Source organism: Ascidia mentula, chromosome 6 (genome assembly GCF_947561715.1).
Source record: "Ascidia mentula chromosome 6, kaAscMent1.1, whole genome shotgun sequence".
NCBI classification, from domain to species: Eukaryota; Metazoa; Chordata; class Ascidiacea; order Phlebobranchia; family Ascidiidae; genus Ascidia; species Ascidia mentula.
Genome location: NC_138571.1, coordinates 4,507,546 through 4,533,403, shown reverse-complemented (window position 1 = coordinate 4,533,403; position 25,858 = coordinate 4,507,546). Strand labels below are relative to the sequence as shown.

Below are 25,858 nucleotides of genomic sequence, written 5' to 3'. Positions count from 1 at the left end.
CACACAACGGATCGAAGTTGACCGAAGGGTTCCACCAAGTGGAAATCTGTGACCCTGGTAGTGCGAAATCTAACGTATTGACCCACAGTTAACATCCTTACTGGTAAGATCTATTAATAGAAACCGTGTGTACACCTGTCTGGAGCTATCAATGATTATTATAGCTCTTAGCACACGAATGAACGTAATGTTTTACGAACAAATCTTAATGTTGAAATAAGTAAAGAACTTGGTAATGTAAGGCTCTTCTGGCAAAAAAGAAAAACGAGTTCAAAAGACGTTTCGGTCGTTATTCAACTGACCTTCATCAGGACAAATGATGTACAGCGCATAACACGACGATAAATAGTCAGGAGTAAAAAAGCAAAAAAGGGTGAAAGAAGCACGAAAAGCTAAAAGAGCGCGAAAAAACGTGGATGCGGGCATAAAGAATTTGACAACGCGCATCAACAGGGAACGATACCGAGGTCTAACGCACAGCGACCTGAGGTACTAACATGAGGTTTAATCAGGGGGCGTGTCGCGCAGACCGTTTATCAAACCCAAGCTCCTTTCTGCGCCGAAATCCTGCATCCCTGCCTAAGTGCAACAAAATTCCCACCGTGGGTGTGGTTGTTTTGCCATATTTTCCAGGACTTCCAGAGACATTGAAGAGACTGCTGGACGAGCGTCCAGCTGTTACACTATACGCTCTTTGGTATCGCATCCCAAAGATCGCGCTGGTGGTACGCTAGTTGCTAGAGGGGTAATATACCGCATTCCATATGGAGAGTATGAGATGGTGTACATTGGTGAGACGGGTCGCGCCTTACGAACACGGTTAAAGGAGCATCAACGGGATGTCAGAAAACCCAAGAAGGTTGCAGGGACGGCACTGTCCCAACATGTGGCAGAAACAGGACACGCAGTTAATTTCAAAGATACCAAATTTCTGGACAGGGAGAATGACAGATATAAGATATGTTTATCGAGTCTTTGTATATAAATTCACATGAATCTGCCCTGAATGATAAGAGGAAAAAATTTTTCCTCCTGTTTATCGTAATTTGATAAACGGTCTGCGCGACACGCCCCCTGATTAAACCTCATGTCAGGACCTCAGGGATATGTTAGACCCCGGTATCGATTTTTCGCGCTCTTTTCGCTTTTTCGTGCTTCTTTCGCCCTTATTTTTTGTACTATTTATCGCCGTGTTATGCGCTGTACTTCATTTGTCCTGATGAAGGTCAGTTGAATAACGACCGAAACGTCGTCCGAACTAGTTTTTCTTTTTTGCCAGAAGAGCCTTACATTACCAAGTAATATGCCTGGCAGCATCAGCAACAAACTGTTAAAAGGTTAAGAACTTTCGACAACAAATCCTGATGCAACTCAGCGGTTGTAATTTCACCAGATCAATTGCTGCTCTCTCCATTGCTTGTTTGTTATCTTTCATAACTTCCTCTAACTTATTCTGAAAGCCTTTGTGATTTGTTTGTAAAAATTACTTTCATTCAGGTGCACATCAGTCATAATAATCTGTTTCGTCCTACAAGTACTCATCAGCGCGGTAGTGAACAGTCGCCCTGATGAGACTTTATAGGTCAAACAGTGAGTGCACCTGCCCTTAGCTCTCAATGATATGTGTATTTCGCGTGTCATAAACCGTGGTATCAGCTTGCTCATTTCCGCGTACCTTGCGTTGCGTGTCTAATTCTAAAGCCATTAAAAAGTCATTAATATTTGACGTTAAGCCTACCATGCGGCAAGCCTTCTTTATACTTTCCGCAGAAATTGAAACACGCAACGCAAGGTACGCGGTAATAAGCAATCTGATACCACGGTTTATGACACGCGAAATACACAGACTAAACGTGTTGTTACGGCGGTTTTTAAACATGTACAAACTATGAACATCATTGAGAGATACGGGCAGGTGTACTCACTGTTTGACCTATAAAGTCTCATCAGGGCGACTGTTCACTACCACACTGATGAGTACTTGTAGGACGAGACAGATTATTGTGACTGATGTCCACATCAATGAAAGTAATTTTTACAAACAAATCTCGAAGTTTTGATAAGGTAACATCTTTTGCATGTCAATTCACATTTTTCAACAAACCCTTATCTCAAAAACTTTGTTGGGTGTCGTATCTGATTGTCCTAAATCTGAATGCATTGAAAATCAACTTCACCTGGTACTGAGAGCTTAACGTTGCGTAGGTGTTAGAACAAAACATCTGCAGTTCTACATAGTTTAAGTATAATCACTCACAAATTTCAAAACAATCATTCAGGTGGTTAAGATTTACTCAACTTCTTTGTTTGTCAGGTTTAAACGCCAACAGAAATTTCGCAACCCAACCGTTGCAATTTCGTCATAGTAATTACTCCTTCCTCCTTTGTTTCCTTATTATCTTTCATAATTCTTTCTGTCGTAATTATAAAGCCATTATTGCAGAATACGTATATGCAAGTTAAGGTAAGACGAAATAGACAATTCAAACAGGAGCTTAATTTACAAAACTCCCGTAAGGTCGAATATACCATTATATATTATTAAATTGGGTGAATTGTAACAAATTTCATCACTTTTAATAACGAGGACTTTTCAAATAGTATTTGCACATTGTTTGCAATTATAAGATGCATGATTACCTGCAGTCTAGAAACCTGAAACAACAACAGCAAAACTTTAATACCACAGAAGTACAACAGCAAAATATATTCTTTACCTCTTATCGCGTGCGTGTACGTCACTAGCAGTTCATAAACCACGTGATTGTAGTAAAGATTAAGCAGGAATTTACCGACAAGTTTAGAGGAAATATATTGGTACAAGTTAGCAGTGGTTGCTGTACTAATTACAAAATGCTTAATAAACAAAAATGGAAGTCATTTCAGAGTAAAATGCAGACAGGTTTTCGACATAGGTCTCTCTAATGCAGGTTTGGTTTGACTTGCAACGATCTTGACTTACCATAAATAGCCAAGCACTATTGTATTACAACCTCAGTAGTATAACGGTGACAGATGAGAGAATCTCAGAGACTTTCTTTCTGTATGTCTGAGATTCTCATTCGGATTATGAGACAGGACGGTGTACTCTTTCCTTCCCTATGTATGCATCTTAAATAGAAAAAAGGCAGAAATTTAACTGCAGGAATCAGCCTTTGCAAAACACTATCAGCAAAACACTATCAGAATAAACACCCCATCATATTTAAAAAGAAACCAGACATTGCACATTGTTTTGCGGTAATTTTCCTCCAAGAACCTTCCATGGTCCTTTTTTAATATTTGTGAAAATAAATGGCTTAACGACCTCAAGGCGTCAATAAACATTCAGCCTATGATTTTGCCCCGCTTAAAATGACCATTTTTGGGGTTTTTAACCCTTTTTGTTCTCTTTTTTCCGTCACTGTTTCTGTATTCTGTGTGCGTTGTCGCCTTTACGCAGTTCTACGTCACTGCCCTTGCTCCCTCCACCTTTTGCGTTTTGGCCACTAACACCATTAGTGCAGTCACTCGTCGCTTCTCTTGCTGCCACAGCGGCGTGTCGCAGAGCACAGATTTTATAGTTTTTTTCGTTTTAATCGCTTCGCTTTTTTTGTCGTGGCAGACCCGAAAGTGGACCTACCGTTGAGTTAATTTGGCGAAATGTCTTAGGGAGAAACCCACAGATACTCTCTGTTTTCCGGTCTTGATTGCGTGTACGATACAGTTCTCACTCAACCGGAAAGAGAGCGGAGAAAGAGTGAGACACTATTTTTAGCCATTTCCCTGGCCTGGCCCTTGTCCTATTGTTTTTTTTTCTCTCGGCGTACCTGCGCTTGTTTGATCTCGGCTATTGCAAACCCAATTCTTTTTTAATGGCAGTGAAATTGCTTCCTGCATGATTCAGACGAAGTCTAAATCGCGTCATGATTTTAATGACATCACGATGGCTCAAAATAAATGCGTCATGATGTTTTGTCGAGAGCTGTGCAGATGGTTTCTGCGAGTCTTTTTTTTCCTCGTGCTAAATGTATGTTTCACTAAGTACCACGCTTGATTATCCTTTCACTCGTAATACGCAATCGCAGATGGGCGTTAATTATGCCCCGCTCCGCGTCGTCCCTCAAGTCAAAGATTTTGACATTTTTTTTACCAGAATACTGTGGTATTTCCGACGTTTGATGCACAAGCTTATTGAGGCAATGTGTTCTGTAAACCCATCGGCGCGCGTTTTCTCTGCAGCTGCAATATTTTGTCGCTTTATTTCAGATTATGTCGACATTGTAATATGACAATATGTTTTCCGCATATATGGGCAATACAATGACGCTTTAAACATTCTTGGCTGTCCAAAGCCTTATCATCAAAAAAGCAAACCCGTGTCCGCGGAAACGTTACACTGAGCGACTTCAGGTAGTACGCGTTTCCCATAATTACTACATTTGAATGATTTCATTGCATTTGTCGCAACACTCCAAAATCACCGATTACATTACTAAATATGCTTGCGAGCTGCACACAGTACTGCATTCCGTGCAACGCCGGCCAACCGCATATTCTGAGGCGCGCTCAAATAAAACATCGCAGCTGCTCGAGGAGCTTGATTTGTTTGATTTACTCGAGTTATTTGAAGGCTTTGAAACGAACAAAGTTGGTAGACAGGTTTAATGATTACCTGGGTCGAATACTGATATGCGTTTGCATTGGTTGGGCGAACATCCATATTAATGGTTGCGAAACGATTTTCTATATTATCTGCAAAACATTCTCGTGATTGGATACAATTCGGCTCGCTACGATATTCCAAGGTCGCGAAAAAGGTTCATACGATCGTTACAAGAAGATATAATATCACTTTCGTTGCAAAGAAAGCCAACAACTTCCTGCGTGTTTAAACCAAGCGATTTATTCTTCTCGATGCGAGAAATTAAACTGCGCCGAATGTGAACTACGCCAAGTTTTTGAAATCATTCGAATTCAAAAGTGTTTCCCGTGAGATTTTCTCGACAAAGTCGCCAAGTTAAACTTGCGTTGTTTACCACCGAAAGAGGCGTTTTTCAGCAAGCTAAAGGCATTTCTCAAGAAGTCAACGACGGTTGTTTACGCGTGTGGAAGGAACGGAACAAGTCTTCACTGAAAGACTTTCTTGTTCAATAATTTAAAGCTCGTCTGGCAAAAAAACTTGTATGTATGACGTTTCGGTCGTTATTCAACAGACCTTCATCAGAACAAATGAATTGAAACACTAACACGGCGATAAATAGTCACGCGGGAAAAGGGCGAAAAAAGAGCGAATAAAGGGCGAAAAAGCTAAAAAATCGGGGAGGTGAACACAAAAAATTAATGCTCCAACAAGGAACGAGTTACCAGGGACCACAGAACGGTGTCATAAACATTCTCTTATACCTGCCATCTTCCCCGTCCAAAAATTATTGTATCTTCAAAATTAACTCTACTTCCTGTTTCTGCCACGTGTTGCGACAGTGTCGTCCCTGTAATCTTCTTGAGCTTGACGACATATCGTTGATATTCCTATAACCGTGTTTGTAGGGCGCGACCCGTCTCGCCAATATACACCTTCTCGCATTCTCCACAGGAGATGCGGTATATCACACCTCTGGCATCTAGCGCACCTCCAGCGCGATCTTTGAGATGTGAGACCTAGGAGCGTAATGTCAACAAAACTGTGCGGAACCACAGCGGAAAACGATTGATTTTGATGAGTGTTGGCTGATTACAGAGTATGTATTTCTTTATGTTTGTACATAAGCTTGTGGTTTGATTTACCCACTAAACGCCTAGAAATGCGTACAATTAAAAACAGAAGAATTCACAACAACACAAGAAAATCGGTACAAAAAGCATACAATAACTGTTAGCGTAGTGACTATCAAGAAAAAATAAAATATTTTTTTGTACAACGTAGCACTAAAAAATAATGTTCGATTGATGATGTTTGGATGTTGATGTCTAACTTGCTCTTGAAAACTTACATCACACAGCAATTACTGCAACAGAATTGTAATGTTCCTGAATATTTTTAGTATTTAGTGACAACTCTAAGTCACTTACTTTTGTTTCTTTTGTTGAGCTTTTAATTTTTTAATCCATTCATCAGATATTCCACAGTGATCGTATTTAATGACAAGATCACCTCGCATCATTTTTTTAATTTGTCGTGCACCATCGTCACCGATCATATTGTAGCTTAAATCAATCAGCTGTAAAAAACAATAGCAACTAAATAAAAACAGTTTAAAATAACAGAGATTTAATTGTTTTTTATCGCTTGATTTTGTTGCTTCGGAGAAGTGTAGCTGGCTTATATGTCAATGATTTTTTTGATATCAGTTTTACTAGAATAAAACAGCTCTCAGTCAAAAAAAATCCAAATGTTATGCCCTTACCCATGGTTTCCACCGTTTCACAGCATCCACCACGTCATCGCATATTTTTGTAATTCCACAATCAACCATTTCCAATTCTTTGATTGTTACAGAGGAGTTAGCAATTTGCTTGAGTCCATGGTTACCAATTTTGCAATTAGAGACAATGAGAGGAATCTACGCAACCAAAACTTTACCCTGGTGATTTGAAAAATGTGGATATATACCCACAAGGGACTTGTAATGGCGTTCACATTTTTTCGAAACGCAACATTTATAAACCATTAACAAAGTTTTGAGCAAACCAAACTATATTACAAACTATAGTAATGAGTCCACAATCTGACCACATTTTAGCGAATCGTCTGCTTTACTTGCAAAAAATTAAAACTTTATGTTAACTTTTGTGTTCATATTAACATAAAACAACAAGCGCCTATAAAATTACAAAACATGTGTTTTTTATGTCTGACAAATGTACAATAACCGAAAGCATTTTGCAAAACTCTGTAGCTTGTTCGAAAAAAACTACTTCTTGATTGTTTGTTGCGTTAAGATATGCACATTTTCAATGATTGATCTGTACTTCCATTTGTGTTCTTACAGGTAAAATAATTATGTTAAGCTTTTGAAAAGCACAAAAATTCTAAATAATATATACTTTATTACACACCCAAAGTTTGTGGCGTTCTGTGGCGTTCTTGACAGCTTTTAAAACAACATCAACATCTGTCAAATTGTAAACTTTTATTGGATAATACGACTCCATAGTAGACCATGTGTATCGAATGGCATCAATAGCGTTGGTCATGCTTTCCATCGGTAGACGTGCTTCGGCCTGTAAACAATTCATATTGACAGGTTTATATTTGATCACCCAGTAGGGTTCTTTTCGCCAGATTTGAATTAAATGCTTTTAAACCTGCAACTAGGTGATTAGTGCAAACACATAAATAAACATTGCCGTTGCAGTGTATGGTGTTGAAACGATGAAGAAACAAGAATGACCAGAAAATGTGTTTACCCTTTGTGTAATTTGTTTAGCTTCCATGAAAATTTTAGGAAAAGAATTTAACTCCTTTGACGGCAAATTGTAGCGTGGCAACCCAGCCTCCTCAATTTTCCTTGTACTCCAAAATTCAAAAATGGACCTGTCTTGTGGGAGTTCAATACTTACAATCTACAAAAATCATACGATGCTTACAAATCTAATAGCGACAAAGATTCGATATAATTGATGATTGTTTTCCTCATTTAGGTTACTTATGTCCTGACACAATGCATTATATTACAATCATGAATGGCCAAGTAAACATTTGTGATCATTTTCAAAAGGTTCTGACCAATATCTACCTCCAATTTATTTTCTTTTACTTTATCTATGAACAATTTCAAAGCGTTTCCAACAAAATATCCTGACACTCTGTCAATAACCATTTCGTTTTTTTTAATGTGATAGAAGAAGTTGGTAACATCATGAGGATATACAGTGGCACTTTGTACATTTATGTATTTGGGAAACTTCATAAATATGATCTTAATTTCTTCTTCCGTTTGGGCTTGACTTGCCCATCTGCACGCAACAAATATACTTGGAATGTGAGAAAACAAAATTTCTTTCTTTTCCACTATTCCACGATTCCTTATATTATTTTCATCGCTTCTTTTGCACAGGCCCAAAAAAAACGTAAACATCATTTGGTTTTGTGAAAAGTGTTTCATCAATTTGGAAACAGATTCTCTAAATTCCTTAGTTGACTGAAAAAAGACCAAATGAAGAGCTGCAAAATAATCTTGCCACATAAAGTGACAAAAGTAGCAAAGCGTTTGACAATGTAAGACTTGTACACTAATATCTTGTGATAACATGGCAACCCCTGCTTTTTCTAGATCCTCTTGAGTAAATAGATGTTTTCGTGTGGTAATTCCATTCCATGCCAATGTAGCTATTGCTTTTGTTTCACTGTTTTCTGGGCGATATAAGTAATGTGACAAGATATCAGTCACAGAAACAGACCCAGCATTTAAATTTTGCAGAAAATAATTGTGACTTAAAATGCAAAAAAGGGGCATGTAACAAAAACGACCAATTTCTGCACTTTGCTGAATTTTGTTTTGAACTTCTGCATATTTGTCTCCGCAAACCTGTTTGCCAATTTCCTCTTGAGTTTCTTTACTAAATCCACAAATTTCGACAATTAAATGATTGTGTGTGAAGTGTTGTATTTGAAATAAATCCTCTTGTGTAGAAGTAACTATTTTTTTGGCATTAGAAAGTAGGTTGCCATTTAATAAATTTATAATTATAGAAATTGGTTGCGCTTTTTGACACAAATCTATTAATGGATGTTGTTTGTATAAAATTGAATTAATGTTATTAACACCATCCAAAATTATCAATGTATTGCAATCTTCATTAATTTTTTGTACAATGTTTGCTTTTTGTGGTTTTGTGATGTTGATATTTGGGTAGTACCGAAATAAAAGTGTGATTAGATCACACTTTTCTTTTAAGTCAATAAATCTAATGGGAATGTAAAATATAAATGTGGTTTCTGGTAGAATCGTTTTGTTCAGAACTTCTTTAAGAAATATTTTTGTAAAAGTTGTTTTTCCGATACCAGGCTGACCTATAACACCAACTACGTTTCCATGGTTTTCTCTGTATATTTGGTTTGCCTCATCATTAGAGGTTTTTATGGGAGCTTTGGATGTCGAAAGTTTGTTTGCTTCTTTAAATAGGTTTGCGATTTGAACATTTTCCTTTGTGTGCGATTTTGTTGTCAATAGTGGAAGTCCAAATTCAACTCTATTGTTTAATTCGATTATGTGGTCCATGGTTCCAGCAAATTGGTTTGCCCTTTGTCGTAACTTTTTCTTGATACAATCTGAAAACAGGACACTCAGCAACAATGTAAAGTATGGCTTATTATAACTTCATCACAAAAGTCTTTGTGCAAAAAGTATATGAAAGAATATTACCTGCATCAAGACATTCTTTTCTCGATTCACCTGGAAAAATACGCACGAAATATATATTTTTTTTAACAAGTGCGACATTTCTATGTACCACTTTCAATATAACTATAACTCTTAGAACTCATAACACTAAAAGTGGTTCTAGTTAAAGCAAGGGCTAGTACAAAATGTACACATAATAGCATTATACATCGCATAAAAATAAAGCCAGGAATGTTTTCTTTACAGGGTTGGGTATATTTGCGTAGGAGTGTCATTTAATTCGAAACGTTCTTTTCTGCCGAGTGATCTGTGTTATTGTGGCGAGCGCGCAACAATGTAAATCGTAAGTGTTATGTTTTGCCAATTGATGTAAAGTGTTAGGTTTTTAATTTGTTAAGTAGAGAGATCAAAAAATTAAAATTTGTCGTGCATCTTAGATCTGCTTACAACGGGAGGTACAATAGTGTTTACTAATCCTGTTGCGCGGCAATGATTTAAGTTGTTCTATATAGACGTTGGTTGCACTTAGCATATTGTCCAACTGTGCTTGTTGGGTGTTGGATAATCTCAGTTGTTACAAAACATTTGTGGCGATATTGCTTTTAGCCTATACTGTGAGTTGCATGATCAAAGCAGCGTGGACGACGGTAACGAAAAATAAATTGTGTCACACCGTCAGCCATACACTTGCGCCACTACCAATGAAAGCATCGCTATCTGCAAGCAGGTGCAACATGGGTGCCTGAATCTTTATTGTTTTATCGGTGCCCATTTAATTTTATTTCTTTTGTGTATTGTTTATTTGCGCAGTTGTTTTTTTGCGCAAAATACACATCATTTTGTTTTTAAATGTAACTTTCATGGATATCGAGATGTCGTGACTTACTTGTGGATCATCCACACTTGCACAGCGCACATATTTCGTTACTGTTGACAAACAGTAATTATTATAATGTGCTTTGCAAAAAACAAGTCAAGGTTTTATACAAAGTAGAAATCCTTGGCACTTCACACACTGCGAACTTTGTCACTGTTACGTAGTGACTAACGTCAAATAATATACATTGTCAATCAACTGTGCATAATTGCTCAAGAGCCTCCACAATGTTCTGGAACGTTATCTTTCGCAAATCTGAATTAACTGTTCGAGACGTTGATTATAGGCTGAACGTAAACTCTGTTTTCACATTATATTTCCTTTACCTAATGTTTAACTGTACTAAAATGATGAACACTGTATGAGTTCGAAACGTTTACCAGCATTATGATGAACAGCATTCTAGCTTTTTTATTTAGACCATTTAACTCCAGATACTTTGCACCCAACTAAAATGTGATTTGCATATTAGTTCTCAGTAAGATGCCGCACACACAAATCTTTAAACAATGGTTTTTTAATGATATATAAATTTCTCGTTTTAGAACCTATTTTACACACAATAGTTGGCCAGTGAAAATTTTCATTCGCACACAATATTCTCACCTTGATCCCCAAAAAATTGTTGGATATTGCCCATTACACCAACATTGCTGTTTACAATATTTGCTTCAATTAAAACGACCTTTACAGATGGTCCTGAAAAAGTTAGGTTGAAATCATCTGTCTGTGATGTTTTTCCTAACCTTAGTAAGATCCAGAACCAGTGAAATTTCTTGCTTTAAACATAAACTCCTGTCCAATGGTTTACCTTCAGAACTCGATGGTTTCTCACTTTCAATCTGATCAACACTATCCATGCTCTTGCTGTTGGATGCCATGTAACCTGATGTTTGTCTGCCAATTTGATTTAAATGAATGTGACGAAAATATCCTGAAAGAAAGACGCGGAATATTTTCTTAGTAGACCAGGCAGACACACATCAAACATTGTGAATGACACTTCTATGCACCAAATTGAAGCCAATCTACTTCTTAAGTATACGTGACTGGAAACAGATTTGCAGGACGCTCATTTATACATATCCACATAGGTGTAGCACAAAGAAAAGGAAATCAACAACTTTTACTGCACTGACGTCAGCAACCAATAAAGTTTACAACCGAGGAAAGTTTTACTATCCTTCCCGACAGAAAAGTGTCAACAAAGATCGAGCGATAAAAAGTGGGGGTTGCAACCATGTTTCGCAAACAAGACGAAGCACTTCTCATAGGGGGTAAGTGATGGCCACACCACTAGTGGGTTATGATGCATCAAATTATAAGACGCTTATCGATCAGTCACAGTGGAAATATGAAAGTTATTAAAGTAGAAATTTTCAAAAAATTACTTGCGTATTTTACCCAGAAAAGATCAATAAAGTAATGCGTTGTGAACATTAACATATCAAGTGCCAACCATTAAACTTTAAAAAAAGTACGCAAGAGACAACGCAATGAATTCAGTTTCAGCAAGGGTCGCTCAATATGGAGAAACTACTATCTTTTATTACTTTGAGAAAACAATGTAAACTCGTGGAGCGAGTAACGTAAGCAGTAAAATTTTATAACGCTCAGCCAAATGCCTTTTATTGTTCGCCAAACTCTTTTCCCCACTTCTGTTCAGTTGAAACGACACAGCATGGCTTCTTCTGATGACATTTCTGCGTGGCCGCGAAGCACAGGTTTCACATCGAATGAACAGAACTTCTTTTCCACGGAATAGCACAAATTCATTTGACAAGTGTGCTTGTTGTACAGAAACGTAACATCAAATGGTATTTGTTCACAGATGAAACAGCATTCCCATATTTACTGATAATTTTACACTACACACCAACAAATTCACGTCAAATATAACAGAAATATCATAGCATGGTAAAAAACAATTAGGTTGATTTGATAAATGTGCACAATCGATAAAATCGTCACGCATTATGTTATTGATCCAGAGAAGAAATAAGAGCAAACGCCAATATGTTCAGGAATAGATCCACCCAACCATCAAGTACAGATTGTGCATCAAACTCAAGGGCAAATGAATCACAGGATATAGTTGAATTCTTTCTGTCGTAACCTTGAAAACATTAAATTCTACTTGAAATCCAGAGATTTCGAGGATACTGATGGACGTCAATTTTTTGATTACATGCTGGTTTTTAATTTGTTGTGTTTTTGCGTTTTGTTTAGCAGAAGCGATGGAACCACTTTGTGCGTACTTTGGACAAGAATATGCTGAGAAAGTTTTGTCAGGCGAAAATAATGCTCGCATAATCTGTAATAAAACTTTATTGCTGGCTAGATAATTTCCATTCGTTTAAACCGTTCCTGTTTTAATAAACGCAGTGTCGATCTACTTCTTAAGTATACGTGACTGGAAACAGTTTTGCAGAGATGCTTACTTATATACATATCCACATATGTGCAGCACAACGAGAAGGAAATCAACAACTTTTACTGCACTGACGTCAGCAACCAATAACGTTTACAACCGAGAAAAGTTCTACTATCCTTCCCGACAGAAAAGTGTCAACAAAGATCTAGCGATAAAAAGTGGGGGTTGCAACCATGTTTCGCAAACAAGACGAAGCACTTCTCATAGGGTGTAAGTGATGGCCACACTACTAGTGGGTTATGATGCATCAAATTAGAAGACGCTTATCGATCAGTCACAGTGGCAATATGAAAGTTATCAATGTGGAAATTTTCAAAAAATACTTGCATATTTTACCCATATGAATAAACAAATGCGTTCTGAACATTAACGTATCAAGTGCCAACCATCTACTCTTAATTACAGAAAAAACTCAACACGGTGAAACTACTATCTTTTACTACTTTAGGAAAACAATCCAAACTCGTGGAGCGAGTAACGTAAGCAGTAAAAGTTTATAACGCTCTGCCCAATGCCTTTTATTGTTCGCCAAACTCTTTTTCCCACTTCTGTTTAGTTCAAACGACACAGCATGGCTTCTTCTGATGACATTTCTGCGCAACCGCTAAGCACACGTTTCATATCAAATGAACAGAACTTCTCTTCCACGGAATAGCACAAATTCATTTGACAGGTGTGCTTGTTTTACAGACACGTAACATCAAATAGAATTTGTTTACAGATGAAACATCATTCCCATATTTACTGACAGTTTTACGCTACACACCAACAAATTCACATCATATAAAACAGAAATGTCATAGCATGGTAAAAAACAATTAGGTTGATTTGATAAATGTGCACAATCGATAAAAACGTCACGCATTATGTTATTTATCCAGAGAAAAAACTAAGACCAAACGCCAATATGTCCAGGAATAGATCCACCCAATAATCAAGTACAGATTGTGCATCAAACTCAACGGCAAATGAATCACAGGATATAGTTGAATTCTTTCTGTCGTAACCTTGAAAACATTAAATTCTACTTGAAATCCAGGGATTTCGAGGATACTGATGGACGTCAATTTTTAGATTACATGCTGGTTTTCAATTTGTTGTGTTTTTGCGTTTTGTTTAGCAGAAGCGATGGAACCACTTTGTGCGCACCTTGGACAAGGATATGCTCAGAAAGTTTTGTCTGGCGAAAATAATGCTCGCATAATCTGTAATAAAACTTTATTGCTGGCTAGATAATTTCCATTCGTTTAAACCGTTCCTGTTTTAATAAACGCAGTGTCGATCTACTTCTTAAGTATACGTGACTGGAAACAGTTTTGCAGAGATGCTTACTTATATACATATCCACATATGTGCAGCACAACGAGAAGGAAATCAACAACTTTTACTGCACTGACGTCAGCAACCTATAAAGTTTACAACCGAGAAAAGTTCTACTATCCTTCCCGACAGAAAAGTGTCAACAAAGATCTAGCGATAAAAAGTGGGGGTTGCAACCATGTTTCGCAAACAAGACGAAGCACCTCTCATAGGGGGAAAGTAATGGCCACACCACTAGTGGGTTATGATGCATCAAATTATAAGACGCTTATCGATCAGTCCAGTAGCAATATGAAAGTTATTATTGCAGAAATTTTCAAAAAATACTTGCATATTTTACCCATATGAATAAACAAATGCGTTCTGAACATTAACATAGTTAGTGCCAACCACTTCACGCTTTATGCTATTGATCCAGGGAAAACCTATGACCAAGCGCCGCTATGTTCATGAAAAGATCCACCCAATTATCAAGTACAGATTGTGCAACAAACTCAAAGGCAAACGAATCACAGGATATAATTGAATTCTTTCTGTCGTAACTTTGAAAACAGTAAAATCTACTTGAAATCCAGGGATTTCGAGGTTACTGATGGACGCCAATTGTAAGATTACCTACTTGTTTTTAATTTGTTGTGTGTTTGCTTTTTGTTTAGCAGAAGTGATGGAACCACTTTGTGCGTATCTGGATAAGAATATGCTCAGAAAGTTTTGTCTGGCGGGAGTAATGCTCGCACAATCTGTAATAAAGCTTTATTGCTGGCTAGAGAATTTCCATTCGATTAATTCGTCCCTGTTTTAAATAAACCCAGTTCCTTCGGTCCTTACATTTTAACACGCCCCCAAGCACAGGTTTAGATAAGACATCAAATTCTGTAGAAAGTTTGTAAAATGTTAACAATTACCAGTATCATGCAATTCACCAAAAGCACTGCACAATATACATGAACTAAATCATTGGTGCTGGCGAAACGGCACCAAAAAGTTCTTGCAACAACGAATCCGTCTTTGCCTCCACACGAAACGACACGTATAAATGATAGACTTTGTTGGTAATATTGGAACTGGTAGGACGATAGCCCGTTCGCTTCGTAGTTTTGGAAAAACTAACATGTTGATTTTGGGCTTGTGTTCCAACCTTACATTCAGAGGAATGTTAGGAATTCTAAATTAACCCCAGAAAATAGTATCACAGCACCCTCCGAAGAACTGCAGACAGGGTGTACACTCTTCGACCTGTAAGGTTTCATCAGTGCAGCTGTTGACTGTGGCCCTGTCCTAGCTTTTACACTAGCGGCCACACTAATTTCTACCTTGTGGTACCTTTCGGTCAACTTCGATTCGTTGGGTACCCTATACTGAGTACCAAACAACAGAGACGAACCACTGTGGAGCCCTCCATTTGGTCGTTTTTTTCGATTGCATTTAATGCACTGTTGGAAATTTATTTGACGTCATAGTCAGGTTGCTATATATACTGCTTATTTTACACATATTGCTCCCCCTGCATCAAATTCATATTGTGCATTTACCGTTATGACATTTTGTAACAAATTATAATCATGCCGTGTGCACTGAAATATGTTTTATTAGGGTTAATTGTTTCGCTTTTCAATGACATATGGGCAAATCGGCTTTGGGATTAATAATCGAATCAACCAATTCAATAATCCAGTGCATATCACATATTTTTTGCTAAAAATATCGTTCTTTAAGTGAAGACATATTGGCCAGAGATAGATGGGGAGAGGTGAAAAAAGAAATAGTCGTCGCACAAAGTTTCTCCGTCGCTATCTTTTTGTAACTAATACTATAATGTTATTTTATTTGTCATTTTGTGTTGTAATTGAAAGGTCGCAAAGTTAGTTTGTAAATTGTTTGGCACTTTTGGAGTTAGAATCCACGTGGTGTTTGCGTTCAGCACTTGTTCAGCAACGTCCCTGCACCCCTTGTAGATACTGCTGCACCCGCTTCCATTTACCTAGGTGTATTATGCAAACACTAAATAAAACACTTCCAAAAATGTTTGGGTTAAATGCGAAAATACTGAAAACTCTTGGTGCTAAGCATATGCATTTCATTTCATGTTTTTTTATTTAGAAAAATTTGGGGTCGACTCCTTCCATACTCAAACCTGTTGGAAGTAAGATTGCGCTTGCTGGGTTCCTTCCCAGTATGAATTCGTCTGTGAATTTTGGCTTTCGACGTAGTTCTAAATTATTTCTCCCCAATATCGCTGCGAGTGTTTTTCTCCAATATAAATAAGAGTATGTTTGTAAATATTGCCTTTGCGTTTGAACCCTATTGAACGAAATGTGCACAGGGTTTCTATCCAGTACGAGTTTGAGGGTGTGCTTTTAGATTACCACTCTGATTAAACCTTTTAAAACCAAATGCGCACTTGAAAGGTTTCTCTCCAGTATGAGTCCTAATGTGTGTTTTTAAGTTGCTCTTTACGTTGAATGATTTCAAACAAATTATGCACTTGAAAGGTTTTTCTCCAGTATGAGTCCGAATGTGTGTCCTCAAGCTGCTATTTCCAGTAAATGATTTCAAACAAACTGAGCACTTGAAAGTTTTCTGTTCCACGTTTTTCCGTATTCGTGCTTTCATGTTGCTTTCTTTACGTTTCAGTGTAGGCCTATAGATGTGGTTCTTCACTGAGCATCAATATTAATCCGATGTTTCCAAACTTAACTTAGCAGGTTTCTGATACATTTTACTTAAGAAACAATTTAAATGCGCATGTTCGATTACTTAAACTTAACTTAACAGGTTACTGCAGACATTATAAAGCATTTTTTTTTGCAAATCTCGTAACAAAAATGTTTCTCCCCAGCAGAGTGAAATCGAACATGCGCATTTGAATTGTTTTTCTGCTAAATCTTTTCAAGCAAAATGTACACTTGTAAGGTTTCTCTCCATTGTGCGTACCAAGATGCGTTTCTTAGGTACGTTGACATGGAAAAAGTTTTATCCCAGATGTTACACGAACGGTTTCTCTTGCCTCCATAATATAGATTTTGTTGTTTTTTGAGGACAAACGGGTCTGTAATGTTGGTTAAAGCCGCTTTCTGACTTAGTCTGTACTTTCCTGAGCAATTAATTACCAAAAGGTTATATTCCGGTATTTTATCTCCGTAGATTTAGAAAGTAGGAGCAGTTTTACATTCCGATCGTATGAGCGAGAAGTTACAGTGTGGCGCTTGGTGTGATGCAAAGTTGTGCATGATTACAAAACAAGATAAACATATGATGGCGTATATATACTGTTTACTATGACGACGCAATCTTCCACGTCGGTTATAAACTAATTAATCAATGAATGTAACGCAATGTTAATTCACCTTCTTGGACAGTAAATAAAACGTTATTGCTTCAAATGAATATGCACACAAAGCACTAGCTTTCGACAACAGAATCAGTCTGACTGTTGTTTGGAATATATTTCGTCCAGTGAGCATCTTCAGTTCCTTAGTTATAGTAAACACAATAATAAAATCGTTTCAACAAAAATATTGTAACAAAAATGTATTCGTTACAATTAGGCCTTTGAAGGAAAAACAGGTAATTTATTTCCAGGCTGAACCGCAGCAAAGTTATGTAGTGTAAACTTTTGCAACAAGTGCAAAAAGTTCCTTCTACTGGAAATATTTTGAGAAACATGGACCTTAGAACTGGGGGGTTAGGTTAATCCTACTCCGTTACTCATTACATAATCCATAATTTTCGGTTTGGATTGAGCTTCATGATTTATCAATTTGCTTGCATATGTTCACAACATTAGATTGGCGTTGACTCCAGACAAAAGGAAAGGATCTCATTACTTTTAAAGTCACAATGATAAGTTTGCATTAGTTTTATTTTGGCGATAAAAAATTACTTTCAATTGTTTTCGGGATTACATTTCTATATCAAGTATACATATGTATCATCTAATCATAAGCTACACAAAATTGCTGTAACTTATTGATTGTTGTTAAAAATATCTTTATTACTTCCGTTTAGATAAATATTGTCGAATTGAACTAAAGGTTGATTCCACAAATTTTCCAACAGTTTCAAAAATGCCCTCGTTTGCTGCTCAATTCATAAGATGCCGTTGAAACACTTCATCCATCACATTTTTGATTTTACTGTCGGGTACTCCAGGATTGTAATCAATTTCAACTTTTACGGCATTTTTATGTAGGTTTTCCATATATTTAAAAGAAATTTTAGAATATACCTGTGAAAAATGTGGTTAATTTTTATTTTATTTTCAGACGTTCGACCAAGACTTACCATTTCGACCTGCTGATTGTATCTCATTTCGATTTTATCAAGAATTATTCTTTCAGTTTTCTCCTGAAAACAAAACAAAATTTTGCTACATTTCACTGAGCTGTTACCAACAAATCCACAACAAGGTAAACCCAACATAAATATGAAAAACAGGCCAAAGTTTATAAATGCAATCATAGCATAGCAATAACCTGGGGTCACAACGATGGGAAAGAATGAGAATAAAAGTCCTTGCTATTCAGGTAAAATATTCACAACACGCAAATTTACAACACGCACACGCTTGTATTATTAAGGTGAGATAGGTGGCGACTGAGCAAAGAATGGTTTGAGGACAGCACTGGCGAAACTCGCTGCCATACTCGCCACCGTGTTAACTTTGACGAGGTCCGAGTCCTAGAGATGGAGGAGGACCACACAAAACGTCTATTCCTGGAAACATTCCACATTCACAACAACGACCATTGCGTGAATGACAAGGAGAAATGCATTAATTTTCCAGATATTTACAACAACTTGTTGTAAGTGTTATGCCCCGTTACACACCTGATCACGTGACGATACAAGCGGTGCCAATGTTTTCGATTCCCTTTTTCTAGTGTTTTTCTTACGCTTTTCTTGCGGTTTTCGTGTTTTATGCGCTTGATGCTTTATCGTTGTGACATAACCCTGAGGAAGTCTCGCAGAATGGTGGACGGAACGTTGGTTACAGTAAACACTTTCATAATTTAAGTACCAGAAAAACAATTCCTATTAATTTGATATATAGGTCCATATAAGGCTTTATAGAACATTATGCACTCCGAACTGCACATGAAGTGGATTGCCTTCGTTTCCTACTTACATAAGACTCAATTCTAGAATGACTTGTGTGTGGTGTGAGGTTGTGTAACACAATGAGGCTTTTTCTCCACTGACATTACTAATTTTTTTCACTATTGTATAAAGTTCCACTTGTCACTATATTTATTCATAATTTCTTCCTTTAATTGATCGTTTTCTTTCCGAAGGACTGTTTCACTTTCCGCAGTGTATGAAACCTGTACATTTAATATGAGAAAATGCATTACATGTGATGACGATGTTTTGGATGGAATGGTTTGTAACCAGGAGTGTGTTCGATAATTGTTCGTGCACAAGTTCTATTGCAGTATTTCGTATTACCACTGCTGTTGATCACATTGTGTAGAATTGGGCTTATCATTAATTTTTGCGTTCGGTATTCGGGTTAGCGCAATGAGCCGACATTGAGCAACAGAAACAAAGAATGTTTGCTGTGGTAAAATTAAAATAAAAAAAAAATTGTATTGACCCGATGCAAAAGAAGAATGTTACGCACCTCTTCAAGTGCATTTTTGTAATCAACAACAAGTGCTTCGACAATATTGTGAGCTTTTTCTTCATAGTTTGCCTAAAACATAAAGCAAGGTCAAGTTATTCAAATTCGCCAAAACAAAAAATTATATTTCCCGGTTGCATGTAGACCTTCATTACAGTTTTACGTTTCTTGTTTGTGTTTTTGGTGTTTTATGCGCTTGATGCATCATCGTTGCGACATAACCCTGAGGGAGTTTCGCAGGATGGTGGATGTAACGTTGGTTACAATAAACACTTTCATAATGTAAGTGCCAGAAGAACGATTCTTATTAATTTGATATATAGGTCCATGTATAAGACTTTATCGAACGTTATGCACTCCGAACTGCGCATGAGGTGGATTACATTCGTTGCCTACTTACATAAGATTCCATTCTAGAATGACTTGTGTGTGGTGTGAGGTTGTGTAACACAATGATGCTTTTTCTCCACTGACATTACTTGTTAGATATTTTTTTCACTATTGTATAAAGTTCTGTATTTTGTGTGCTATAAGTCTTGTTATGTTCATAGCATTTTTAACAAAAACTGAAAACAGTTATATATAATTCACCTTCTGCATAATAAAGCCTTTTAAAGTATTTTCAAACGATTGACGCATTTGAGTTATCAGGATTTTTTTGTACTCCAGAAAAGATGTTGGAAAACTGGTTTCATTCAGTCTGTCACTGTATTTCTTCATAATTTCTTCCTGTAATTGATCGTTTTTATTCCGCAGGACTGTTTCACTTTCCGCAGTGTATGAAACCTGTACATTTAATATGAGGAAATATATTACTTGTGATGACGGTATTTTGGATGGAATGGTTTGTAACCAGGAATGTGTTCGATGATTGTTCGTGCACAAGTTCTATTGCAGTATTTCGTATAACCACTGCTGTCAATCACATTGTGTGGAATTGGGCTTATCATTAATTTTTCGCTTTCGATATTCGGGTTAGCGCACTTATCCGACATTAAGTAAAAACAAAAAACTAAGAATGTTTAAACGCATTAATGAGGTCAGGCTGTGGTAAAATAAAAATGTTAAAAATAATTGAAATGACCCGAGTTGCAGAAGTAGAATGTTATGCGACATAAACTTACCTCTTCAAGTGCTTTTTTGTACTCAACAACAAGTGCTTGGACAAGATTGTGAGCATTTCCTTGATAGTTTGCCTGAAACATAAAGTGAAGTCCAGTTATTCGAATTCGCCAAGACATCAAATTATTTTCCCCGGATGCATGCAGAACAAATGCTTACCTTCATTAAAGTTTCTGGCTTATTAAAATTGCCTTCCCGAATGGTTTTGGAATATTCTTTAACCAATTGTGCCAAAGTTTTACCAGTTTGCTCTGTTCCCATTTCTGTTTTGGTAATTACTGGATCCAATAACATTCGAAAAACTTCGGTGATGACTTTTTTGTAAGATTCCAAAAAATCTGAAAAATGTTAAAAACAGCATAACGTAATTGTGTTTGCAGTAAAGATGACCTTACGTTTGAGTTTTAAATCTTCTCCTTCTCCAAGTGGTTCATCACCAGCTACCACATAACCAGGTGTAGGAAACAGAACACATTCAATTGAATCAAAACTCTTTTTCAACCCGTCACGGACAGCTTTAACTTCATCGACGTCGTTCTGTCTGTAATCAAGTACTTTTTCATTGCAATACTTCTTACCACCTGCCAGGCCATGCGGGTACGCTTTATAGCTTGGCATTCTTTTTGAGAAAAACAAAAGCTTCTGCAAAGAAAATTTTTATATTTTGTTTTACGTAAAGGCACTGTATAAATAGATGAAATGTGACCACTTTCCATCCACAAATTACGTTATTTTATAAAACAAAAAACTTATTCTTATATTAATTAAAACAGTTTAAAACAAACACACAGCAACGTTAAAGCATCGACCTGATTCAACATGCTTTTTACATGTATGCACATACACTATATTGAAAAGCGTGAACGTGATGAATTTAAAAATCGAAAACAAAATTACCTGGAAATGTTTTTCGGTTTTCGTCATCTTGAAATTTGCTGAGTAGGATACGAAAACCTGCAAATGGTTTGTACCAAATAATAACCAAATTCATATTTCAAATATTCGTGTGTTGTTTATAAATGCATTGTGTGACGTTTATCAAATGTTTGCATGACGTTATTCAAGCACCTGAAGTGGGTTTAGATGATTTTCATTTATTCCACCCTTGATGTTGTATATTTGAATGGAACTTATAAGAGTACTGATTGCAAAAATGTCTGCAAATTTTACAATTCCATCTTTGTCAAACGATCCTTGTGTGTCCAACAGCATTACTGCTACCTTCACAAAAAATAGTGTATAGGCCTTCTACAGGACGGTTTTTAAGAAAATCACATTTTAGTTAAAGGAATAGATTTACAATGTTGTAAAGAGAACAATCACAAAACATCCACAATAGCTATAGAGTAAATCCATTCCCTATGTAAACTTATTAATTATTATGCTTTATAGATATGCATTTTAATATCCTCCTAAATAAATAATATAAATAAAGGCAAATCTACCTTTCGTTTTTGTTTATCTGTGACAAACATTGGACGTTGATAAATATCAATACCAGTTGTCATTCTGTCAGGTGATCCATGTCCGATCGGAAAACTTTGAACTATTTTCTTTTCCCCGTCGTTACACCAGGAAGCAGACTATGCGTCAAAAATTTTAGGCTGATATAATTTAGCAAAACTTAAAAATAAATTGCCATAATCCAAGAATTAAATCTGTCGTCCTGAAGTCAAGGTTATTTGTAAACTAAATTTAAGTTTAACATATAAGCGATGCGGTGCGCGATCGACAGTCTGCCATGGGGCCTTTGGTTTAAATTGATCCAGTTTTTTTTCATGCTGAAATCACAATATGAGCCCTAAATGTTGAAATTTCACTGGCTTATTAAAAAGAGTGCCAAAACATATGGTACAGTTATATTTACAGTGTGGGGACTAATGTGTTCCAGATCTAAATTCCACAAACGAAGTACCAAATGTTTTTTAAAATCGATTGGTTCACTAACCTGTTTGGCATCAAGATACATTGCAAGCAAACTCAGGAAAGTACATTTCCCTCCCTTGAGAGCACCAGCTATTGATATTATTGATACTGGTTTGTCTGCAACATCATCATATTCAAGAAAGTTGATGATACTTGTCAAGTTTAAGTCCTGTTCCGTTTTACAATTATCATCATCTTTGTTGCAAAATTGATCCGTTGCCAAACAGACGGAAAACAACAACAGACAGTATATGACAATAAGTTGTAACAACTTTTTTAGTGACATTTTTTCTGCAACAACTTTAGATTCAACTTCTGGAACTTCAACAAAATGAAACAGGCAACTTGGAGTTAAAAATATATGTAACAAAACGACGTTGATGATCAAAACCGGTAGATATAAGTTGCGGCCGATGAGGAATTATCAGTGTACCATACGGTAGGAACAGGTTGCAAACCTGCCTGCAGCTCTCAACGAACATTATGGCTCTATTCACATCAAAAGTTGTATTTTACAGAATCTTACCTGCTAAGTGTGCCCGTAATTAAAACGTAAACCTTTAACTCAGAAAATGCTGGTCTACACAACTAACGCACAAGTGCACATTACACAAAATTGTACAAACACAACTGAATAAGTTCTAACCCCACTTCCACAATTAGTTAGTTACCGCCATCCGAAAATCTGAAAAGTAACTGCCTGATGCCCAGCACGCTGTATTGTCTTAGAATACCTTCCCTCAATTGGCCACATCGTGTTTGCCGTTTCGTGTCTGTTATGGTTGAATGAACTTGAGATATTTTCCACGCGACGTAAGGTTTCAAAATAGCAGTGACAAGTTAGTCTGAAAAATCACTTAGGAACTAAACAAAATCACAATTGGCGTCCAATTATCCCACTGAATAAAATTTTCATCATTTCAACACTAACAACAAACTTTGGTTTGTGTGCTGATGTAACGCGACGGATTTATCATCCATTCCAATGCAAATTACTCAGTCGACACTACTGCATGCGTCCACTTTCATTAATTCACTGAAAAGCGCGGATTGTTTTCCCGGTGAAGCTTTTTACTTTCAATGAATGTGTTGTGAAAGCTAAATTAATTTTATGCTTTTCTAAAATCAGGCGCTTGAGAAATTTCTAAAATCAGTCACATGTCTTTATAGGTTCGACCGTGTGGCGATGGTCGCGAAATCGCAGTAAATATCGTGGGTCGGTGATACTGTACACGAGTGGTCTCTCATTTTGATGTTTAGCACAACTGGCGAAAAGCGCTTCACATAGGTCAGATTTTTCTTGGCGGATCCGTGGTAAGTCGCAGTTCGTTAAGCGTAAACTATCTTTTCGTACCCTTTTTGTCGCTCAGCTGAAGGTTAGACAAGCTTTCCGGCAAGCGGCAAGCGCATAGACGCGAAGTAGTCATCCTATGAACGGGGTTTTGCAAGTTTTGCTAGCGCAACTCGGATAATTTCATGCGAACGAATGTCTTGGTTAGACATGTTGTCGTTCCACTACATATAAAGTTACATTGCACTATGCAGCGTTATGCATCCTACTAAATTATGACCAAGTCTTTATTTACAAGAGGTACTCGCGAAACCTTGTGTTTTCAGAAAATATAAAATCAGTCGTTTTAAACAGTGCCAAACCAGAACAGTTTATCACGTAATTTCATTAAATTGAAAGCGCATTAACGAAGTGCAACTTACAACAATACAGCAAAGACATATGTTTGTTGTCACATTCAGATGTATACATTCAAATACTAATTAGGGATGACAGTTTCGTTTGTTTTAACAAAAATTTGTAACGATCCTTAGGTTACTCTTTAATATTCAATGTGTTGTATGTTGAATTCTAAAATCTTAAGAAGATGCTCAACGATAATCATAAGCAACCCACAAACACAAAGAAGCGTTCTCTGTAATTTACGAAGCCTGTATGAAAGCAAACGTAACTTGATCATCGACCTCACACAGCTAATATTTGACAATAAAGGGTTTCCCACAACTTTTGTGTGCGAAATATAACTAATATCGTATTTTTTTGTAATTGATGATTAATTAAAATTTTCTAGTTGCACTGTACTACCGTTATTCGGATTTGTTTTCGTGACGTGAAATTTATTATCAACGAGAGTTATCGCCTTTTGTTGTCAAGGTCTTGGCACATCCAACCACATCTTAGTGAGGGCATTACTCATCTGTTCCACTATCTTTGAAAAGCGTTTGTTAATTGTGATTTTCGTCTTTAAACTGTGCACTTGAATACGCTTTCTCGGTTGAATGACTGATATAAATGATGCATGAAGCCACCCATCCACGAGTCTTTTCGAAGTTCAATCAATTGTATCGTATTGTAAATAACTTTTTTCGTATTTCGTTACGTTTTAGGGGTTTAAATGTAAAATGGTGTGTTCATTTTGCTGCTAATTACTGGTTACACAAAACAATATCACAAATAAAAAGTGCAAGAAAGGAAATTGTTATCGAAACCTTTAAAATTTGAGTGTGAGTGTACGAGTGAACCAGTAGCAATGAATGCGATTAAAAATGGAAGTAATTAGTAAAAGGCAAAATGGAAATGCAATAAAAATTATCTAATTCTCGGTGAAATCATTTTCTGGGTGTTTATAGTTGCTTGTGTGACATGAAGCCATTGTGTCTCACAAATATCTAAAGACTTGGCCGTCGTTTGTTGAAGAAAAGTCACTGGGAAACAAGTTTCGATAGGTGGGCGCCGAGCTGGTATACCGTGTCTGGAAGTGTGATGGTGAAGAAGGGCCGTTTTGTAATTTTTTTCAATATCGCTTGTTGCCCTGTTCTAGTCGGACCGGTGTTGCGTCCAACGGGTGGAAATATTTTTTTTTCTATTCGACATTTTGTTCTTTGCATGTGCGGCACGTTGCTACATATATACCAAAATTGGCGCAAGTTAGGTGTTGTGTCGGTTTGTACACCTTTTCAGTTATGGTGACCACAAGTCCATGGTAAATTAAACCTCAATTTTGGAAACCATAACTGGAAAGGTGTACAAACTGACACAACACCTAACTTGCGCCAATTTTGGTATATATGTAGCAAATACATTTCATGATATGTCACTCGTCACGGCTGATTTAAATTCAAAACCCGCTTCTTAAAGTATTACAAGGATCTGTTCTCCAACTGTCGTAAATGAATATCTAATCTAACCAAGACGTTTAGGTTTTTTGCCCAAGCACAAA

At 36.8% G+C, this 25,858-nt stretch overlaps 1 protein-coding gene across 1 annotated transcript; it reads right to left on the bottom strand.

Moving 5' to 3' along the window:
* Positions 1 to 18,041: 18,041 nt before the first annotated feature.
* LOC145906945 (atlastin-2-like) lies at positions 18,042 to 22,914 on the bottom strand. The gene is made up of 11 exons (XM_082994397.1): positions 22,651 to 22,914; positions 22,148 to 22,285; positions 21,771 to 21,923; positions 21,600 to 21,656; positions 21,098 to 21,344; positions 20,862 to 21,040; positions 20,705 to 20,776; positions 20,172 to 20,366; positions 19,581 to 19,652; positions 18,242 to 18,304; positions 18,042 to 18,185 (listed from the first exon to the last, which is right to left on the bottom strand). Exons 1-11 carry the CDS (start codon positions 22,912 to 22,914, stop codon positions 18,042 to 18,044), a joined length of 1,584 nt encoding a protein of 527 aa, XP_082850523.1.
* Positions 22,915 to 25,858: the final 2,944 nt, after the last annotated feature.

Excerpts from the sequence above, each read along its gene's own strand:
- LOC145906945 (XM_082994397.1), bottom strand. The coding sequence starts at position 22,914 with ATGTCACTAAAAAAGTTGTTACAACTTATTGTCATATACTGTCTGTTG. Across the intron at positions 22,286-22,650 it reads TGTATCTTGATGCCAAACAG|TCTGCTTCCTGGTGTAACGA; the intron begins GTTAGTGAACCA and ends TTTGACGCATAG. Across the intron at positions 21,345-21,599 it reads AAACCGAAAAACATTTCCAG|AAGCTTTTGTTTTTCTCAAA; the intron begins GTAATTTTGTTT and ends TTTTCTTTGCAG.